This window comes from Tenebrio molitor, chromosome 9, assembly GCF_963966145.1.
Source record: "Tenebrio molitor chromosome 9, icTenMoli1.1, whole genome shotgun sequence".
NCBI lineage: Eukaryota > Metazoa > Arthropoda > Insecta > Coleoptera > Tenebrionidae > Tenebrio > Tenebrio molitor.
Genome location: NC_091054.1, coordinates 11,900,289 through 11,908,211, shown reverse-complemented (window position 1 = coordinate 11,908,211; position 7,923 = coordinate 11,900,289). Strand labels below are relative to the sequence as shown.

Sequence of the window (7,923 nt, the reverse complement as noted above, 5' to 3'; positions counted from 1 at the left end):
GCGACATAACCTCAAACGTGTCATTTTCACATCATCGCACCGTTTTCTAAAATTATAATAACTTGCTTGGGAATTTCAAAGTGTTCTAGACCGGCCACTCACTTTCCGGTCAAATTAGATCCGGTTTGGTTTAAGAATTCGGTTAATTTCATAATTTTAAAACCCAAACTTCTTCGTAATTCTGCCCGGCACGGGCATAATGTTCGGTCGGATTGACCGACTACGGACGCCGATAATTTTCAGAACGGGAATGGTTATAGTAATTAACGTCATAAGTCCGGGAACTCATAGTTTACAGTACGAGTTTGACGTTTAAGGACGAGGCGACGAAGGAGCCGAGTCTTGAAACTCGAAACGAGTACTGTAAAAAGAGTTCACGGACGAATGTCGTTATGTATTTTATTTCATCCTGCCTCAAATTTCGTTTGAAAGAAACATTGAAATTAATTTCAAAATAATTCAACAAATGCTCCAAATCTAGTCACATTTTTGGAACATTATTAGCAACGGCTGTTTGGCAATTGTTTAATTTGTTGATTTTGTCGAAATAATTTGGTGTGTCAAAATGATTTCCAATGCAAATCCTCCAGGAATTGTAAAAAAATCTGAAGAAGCGTGTGCTAGATTAATTCCAAGTAAGTCTGGTGAACGATACCACAAAGAATTCAGCCATTTTTGCGAGTGGAAAGTTGAAAATAATGTTAAGGAAATAACCGAAGAAGTTATGCTGGCTTATTTTTTAGATTTGGTAAGAATTTAAATGGTCATATTGCTTATTTTATTTGTGAACTAATGTTTTTAGTCTAAGAAAATAGGAGCATCTTCTTTGTGGCCGAAATATTCAATGATTAAATCAACATTAATTGCGAATGAAAATTTTGACATATCTCGCTTTTCTAAATTGTTAGCTTTCCTGAAAAAACAATCAATTGGTCATGAATCCAAACAATCTAAAACATTAACCCGAGAAGAAATGTATAGATTTATGAAAGAAGCTTGTACTGACAAATATCTCCTGACAAAAGTAAGAGCAAATTTCAAATAAAACAAGAAAATAAACGAGTTTTTTTTTTAATTGACAGGTTATTGCTATGATTGGAATAGCTGGTGGTTGTAGAAGAGAAGAATTGTATAACATTTCACTAGACGATATCCAGGAAACTCAAACGCAGTTAGTAATTACAATTCCCTGCACTAAGACAAATCAAAGAAGGACCTTCACTGTAATAGACGAAGTAGACGGAATTAAATGTGTGGAGTTATTCAGAAAATACGTGTCACTGAGGCCAAAACATGTTAACCATAGAATGTTATTTTTGGGATATAGAAATTCAAAGTGTACCGTACAAAGAGTAGGAATACACACAATTGGAGGGATGCCAAAACAAATTGCACTGTTTTTGGGTCTTCAAGATCCTGACAAATATACTGGTCACTCGTTTCGGAGAAATTCTGCAACGCTTTTGGCCAATGCTGGTGCTGATTTAGCAGTACTAAAAAGACACGGAGCTTGGAAGAGTTCGTCTGTGGCTGAAAAATACATAGAAGACTCTTTGGAAAGCAAAAATAAAATTGCCAGGATGATACTGAACGGAGAAACCTTTGTCGAAGTATTGCAACAGCAAAAGAAAGAAGTTAGTAATAAAACCAGTCTTAGTAACACCATTTCTTCTAGCAGTAATTATCCTCCAGTAAATATTGAGGGCAATACAAATTGTACTATTAATCTGAACATTAATATTTAAGTTTCATTGTTAACTTGTATTGTAGATGTATGTAGTTTTGAATAAAACATTTCTTAAACTTGAATAATTGTTATTCCGATTGTTACTTTTGTGTTTCCAATAGCAACACTTAACCGGCGTCCGGCCGTTTTTTGCGTTTTCCCGGATTCAAACTGATGACGTAAAGTATTGAAATTTGACACAGGATGAAATAAATTAAATTTAAGAATCGATGTGTACGGCTTATACCTATATTTACATTTCGCCACATAAGAATGTGAGATTTGGACATGAATGCCTGACGAAGATTCTGAATCTGAATGACAGCGATGACAGTTAATATTTGATTTACACCACACAAAAATTTGGTGGAAAAAGTAAAACTTACAAAGCTATCCATGGCTTGCTTGATCGCATCGACCACTCACCAAGATAAAGAATAGAGTATATTTCATGAATGATTGAAAATGCAACCCACAATACATTTCCGACAAAAGCTGGATATTGAAATTAAAATATCCAGTTTTTTTTGTTTCATTTTATGCATTCCTGGTGCAAATAATATCGCTACATACGTATTATACAGAGTTAGTCACGAGAGACTTCCGATGAAAATGTCGGTATATGCAACCCAAAATACAGAAACTCCTAGAACTTGATATTTTGTTTAATTCGAAATAAGTTGACAATCCAAGTAGCTTGGCGAATAAGATTAATTATGACACTTTCTCTTTATTGAGGTTATGAGCAAAACTGAAAAAGCAAAAGCAAAACTGACATGACAGACAATAAGGGCCAGCAATCGTTGATTTAAGTGTTACTTTTTTTAATTTAGGAAGCTAGAAACTATTCATATAACGAAATTTTCATCGGAAGTCTCTCGTGAATAACCCTGTATGGAAATGTATTAGTTATTTTTAAAGTTAATCATTACTGCATCTGTAGTAATGGAAAAATTCGGAGCTTTCAGGTAGCAAAAACCACAAAAATAACCAGTAGAACAAATGGTCTGTCTATAATAATATCATTTTATTACGGCAAGCTCCGGTAAGCCCTTTGAAATGAAAGTCTTGGAAAATTGGCTATTACCTAGTACAAGCATCGCCATAAAGACAATAACACAGTCACTGTTTCATAGAAGCTTTTACTTTAAAGTCTTTTTAGGTCAACTTTGACACACGACGAAGACGCGATGGTTAAAAGCTCAATATTTAAATAACTGCTATTACAAAGTTTAACTATCGTAGGATGCTCTAGTTACAGAACTTTAGATAATCAAACAACAGGAGGTTTATTGTTCAAACATCTGGTAGCCTGACTATGAAATTTCTTGCTTAAAGGGCTGTATAACGTCCCAAACTAAGTGAATAATATTATAAGACCATCACAGGCATACTTTACTGATGTTCTCATTACCCGGACATTTCCTTATTGTTTGTTAATGGATTTGATTGTCAACATAATGAACGAATCTAAAATCTTCAATTACTTCTCCAACTAGTAACGCCGGTCTTAAACACAATCTCAGTTTTTCAGGAGTAATCACACATTTTTACAAACAAAACATAGTTCTGGAATGGAGCTTTATATTTGATTTGTTTTGAACTAGAGGCTCTGGCATGTTATAAAAAATTAAACAGAAATTTTATTCAAAAGTCCTTGTATTGTGATATTGATTTAAAATCTGTTTTTATAACTCAAAATATGCCACTCAACAAAAATTTATTAGCACAATTAATTTAAAAATGGAAACATCGTCAACTAATTCAGCAAATTCCGCTTTCAAATCCATAAAAGCGTTTTAACTAAAATACCAATAATTAACTTTCCAATTTCAAAAATAAACAACGTTAATTATGTTTGCTATTATTTCGCAAATTCTCTTCTGATTTAATTTTTTTTAAATCTTGCTGCTTCACGTTCAAATGAAATCCTGGGCTGGGAAGGCGTTGGAAACCCTCAATTGTTTTGCTTTTTTTAAGTGTAAATTGACAGTTGTAATTAGAGCATCTTGGCAGCTAACCTAAAATTCATAAACAAAACATCTTTCTGTTTATTCTTTCTTTGCACTGTTTTACATTAAAACTAGCATAACTAAGGATTCCTGTTCTCGAAGCAAATATCTAAGGGCGCCTTTGATAAAAACAAACATGTTCAATTTAGTGCCATGAAATACGGGGTCATTATAAATGATCATACCATCGTAGTAGGCGTTGGTGGCTTAGTTGAATTTGGCGCAAGCTTTATAACGTGAGTGAGACTAGCATCGCCGATAGGTAGCGCTGCTGGCGGTAGTGAAAATTTGTCTACTAGTTTGTCTAACGTTGCGAAGCTAGCGGCACATCCCAAATTTGTATGGGTTTTCAAAGCCAACTACGATGGTACAATCATTTATAATGACCCTGTATAACAAATGTCATTCGTGTCAAACGGTGGGAAATTCAAACTTTACACTGTTCCTGTTTACCTTTTTCAACGCCTACTCAGGTTTTCATTTGAACGCATGATATCATTAAGGGAGAAAATTGTTGTATTACATGCTGCAAAGCAGTTATTTGATTCACTTTTGTCTGCTACAATGTTATTGACCTCATAAGTTAGACAAAACATTCTGAAGTCAATTAGAAGAGAATCTATGAATATTCAAACGACACTCGCTCTTAGTAATGGTAAAAATGTGTCTCTAATGTGTTGTTGATGACTCTTATTAAAAAGAAAGGTTCATAAGTTACTGGCATGATGCGTCAGCAAATCCTTTATTTCCCCAAATTGGAACATTTAACGCAAGTCTTGGGTTGGTATCGTCTCGTTATCGCAGTTTTAGAGACCGAATAATGTTCCGAGGGGTAAAAAATGCAATTTAAAAGTATGCAAGGAGTCATTCGACGCCAATAATTCCGCACGTTGGAAGCTTCAATTCACTTAACATTATTTCGCTTTGTGGTTTGTTGTTGGATTATTTGTTAGATGAAGCAAAGGCGTTGTTTCTGATATTTATGTGTTTGTTTTCCCAATCAGCTCTCTCGCCATATATCCCAGTTTCTGTTTTTTGTGTATATCATACATAGAAAATTTATTGTCTCGTTTATGAAATATTCATTAAGCCTAATCTAGCGCCGGCTCACCAATAAAACCTTAACGCCTCTCGCCACTCCAGATTTAATTGATAACATTATCTTAAATAAATTAGATCAGAGCTGTGCAAAATTGCATTTCCAACTAACTGCTTGCAATTTATATGCACTTAGTACAAAGCAGGGGAAGAGAGATACCAGTTAACACTACAGTTAAGACGGATTTGTATGCGCTGCTGTGCTACGGGTCTTATATTCCAACCCTAAAACTTTTCAAATTACCTTCAGTAATTATTTCAGTTAAATAAAATGTTAGTTTTTGCAACACACTTGTGCACATTCGCTCGCTGCATTCTTATTTGATCTTTGTCGTTTAATTAGCGAATCGCCAATGCATTTAATTGCTAATAAATTTAGGTCATTATAATGCAAATGAGGTCGGGGTGATTTAATTGAAATTTATGGATCAGTTCTGTGCATAAAACTCTGCCTGCTTTCAGGTCCCGCCGGTTTTCGTTAAGTAATTGCATTTTTCTTAATGTAAGGGAGAAGGTACTAATTGTGTTATACAACAGGGAACAAGAGACCATTAAGTAAATAAATTTAATTAAAATAATCTCTATTTTCTCCTGCGAGAGACGAATTTTCGCGATTTGAAGCTTTTTTGTTTGTGTTCACTGTTACGAAAGTGGAGGTTTAACGGAAAGGCTCAAAATTGGCTCTGGAGGAGGAAGTCGTATGCACTTAAGTGCCTCTTTATAAAAACTGGTGCATGAGTATGTATGGTAGATGTAAATATCAAAAAATAATTTACTGAAGCAATTTAAATTGTATTACATTTGTAAAACGATCTCCTAGGACCATCATAACAAGAATTACAAAAATGAATAATTCAAATAAATAGAAAATTGATGTAACCAATAAACCCTCATCTTTATATTCAATGAAATACTCTGAATATCACGAATTACTGGATATGGACGCGGAAAATATACACGTTTGCTTTGCAAATGTATTGCGGGTTGCATTTTCGATCCTGTCTGGCTCATTATCACTCGTGAAATACCTGTATGTGTTTAAAAGCGAGTGTGTTTGTAATAGCTGTAATTGAAAAGCAAATTGTGATAAATCAATTTACAAAAAAAATCCACCAAAGAAAAACGTAAAGTTTAGATTCCATCTCGTTTTAATTTTTTAAGTGTAAAGGCAGTGCAAATTTGACGACCTAAATTCAGTTAAATTTTGTGTGATGTAAATATTGTTACATTTTTTCATGCTTCTGACTACTAATTAAACTGAAAATTTAATTTTGTCAGAATAAATATTGACCTGCTATTCTTATTTGAAGGCTTTATTTAATCAAGCAAGAAAAATTAAGCAAAATTCGACCGACATTGGAGACAGCTCTGCTTTATTCTGAACAACACTGTTATTCATTGTAATCGTCTTTGTAAAATAATAAACTACCACTTTTCATCTACCTAGTTATTACATTCCCAATTTAATTGCGCATTGGCTTTCTATTGTTTTTTCTTCTTTAAGTCTCTCTATCAGTACTTATTCTAGTTACGTCGGTATTTTACAGATTATTTTCAAGAATTGAAAATAATGCCTAATTGTAAAAAAATATTATTTCACACATTTCTAGTCGTAAGTTTTGAATTCAATAACTAGGTATAATATTTTACACAATCATAATTTATCTCTTGTAAAGATCTAGTAGAGGCGTTATTTTGTCGTGTAACTGTCCAAAGATATTAAAGAGCGACACGAAAAATTAAAATACAAATTACTATGTGGCACGAATACTTAATGATAATCTTCTTATCAGTTATGAATTAATCTTTTTCATGAATTTCCTATTAAACAATAATTTTCACTCTTTCAGAATTACAAAGTACATAAATGGAAAGTTGAAATGGAAGTAACACAATAGTAGTCGAGGTCGTGACTAACAATATAAGAATATTAAAAGTAAATTATTTATAAGTACATAATGAAAATTAAATTATTTGTATTGAGTTCGGTATTGTTTTGCAATTTTCACAAAACTAAACTTTGTGCGGACCACAACTATAGTCGCAGCGGCGACTCAATGGAGTAATAAAATGGTTTCCTATTGGTTAAAGGGCGCGCGTTATGAAATATGGAGCACCTCGATGCACGCAGCCGAAATTTCCATCCATTCTTAAAGTAGTAAGATTTAAATTTCCCGCACAGAACTAAAATTTGGCGAGGCATTGTAAATCAGGTTTTTCATGACGTCGCTACGAACTATCACGTGAACACCTCGTGACTACTCCACTGATTCGCCGCGCCAACTGTAGATACAATATTTTTTAGATAAGTGATTGCAATACCTTGAAGTTTTAATTTACTAAAAAATTGTATTGATAACAATATTCACCTCATGTAATTCAATAGCAAAAGAGTTAGACTATTATTTTGTAACTAACTTGACATTTTAAGTACTTAAACTGTGTTAAATCTTTTATTCAAAATCATTGCTGTATAAGGAAAACTATGTACATACATATGTCCAAAACTAAAATGATGTCGCAGTCCAGAAGTGCTAGATTTCGCTCAAAGAGAAAACAGCATATTGAGTCAGCTAAATTTGCAAAATATAACTGTGGGGGTGAATGTAAAAAAAGCAGAATAACTCCAAAGGTGATATTTAATTTATTTTAATGTTTCCTACGCCATTGTCTCAATACCACTAGCAGCCTCATCACTGTCATTATTAATTTTCAACAGAAACCTACTCGTATTATTGCAAATATACACACTTGTAGCCATTATTTTTTTACATAGCTGAAAGTAATTATACATTTTTTAATGAGTTTTAGACATAATGGTAATGTTTAATTCAGATAACCATGAGTTATTGTTCTGTGTGTTATCTAATTTACGAATTATTCTTGCGCGCTGCATTATGTGTTTACGTAAAATGCTTAGTGAATATTAAAAACAAGTGTCCTTTACATGCTACCAACCCTGAGTAATTCATTATGGCATCATCTCTAGATAAAACTTTTTTAATTCGAGAAAGAGTTTTTTTTATTTCCTTTTTGACCTAAACACTTTGATAAAGAAATAAAAGAATCGATTTGCAAACACGCTAT

The 7,923-nt window shown here is 33.2% G+C and overlaps 1 protein-coding gene across 1 annotated transcript; it reads left to right on the top strand.

Moving 5' to 3' along the window:
• The first annotated feature begins 254 nt into the window (after positions 1-254).
• Positions 255-1,943, top strand: LOC138139288 (uncharacterized). The gene is made up of 3 exons (XM_069059514.1): positions 255-748; positions 803-1,024; positions 1,083-1,943. Exons 1-3 carry the CDS (start codon positions 566-568, stop codon positions 1,743-1,745), a joined length of 1,068 nt encoding a protein of 355 aa, XP_068915615.1. The 5' UTR covers positions 255-565; the 3' UTR covers positions 1,746-1,943.
• Positions 1,944-7,923: the final 5,980 nt, after the last annotated feature.

Excerpts from the sequence above, each read along its gene's own strand:
- LOC138139288 (XM_069059514.1), top strand. The coding sequence starts at position 566 with ATGATTTCCAATGCAAATCCTCCAGGAATTGTAAAAAAATCTGAAGAA. Across the intron at positions 749-802 it reads TGGCTTATTTTTTAGATTTG|TCTAAGAAAATAGGAGCATC; the intron begins GTAAGAATTTAA and ends TAATGTTTTTAG. Across the intron at positions 1,025-1,082 it reads ACAAATATCTCCTGACAAAA|GTTATTGCTATGATTGGAAT; the intron begins GTAAGAGCAAAT and ends TTTAATTGACAG.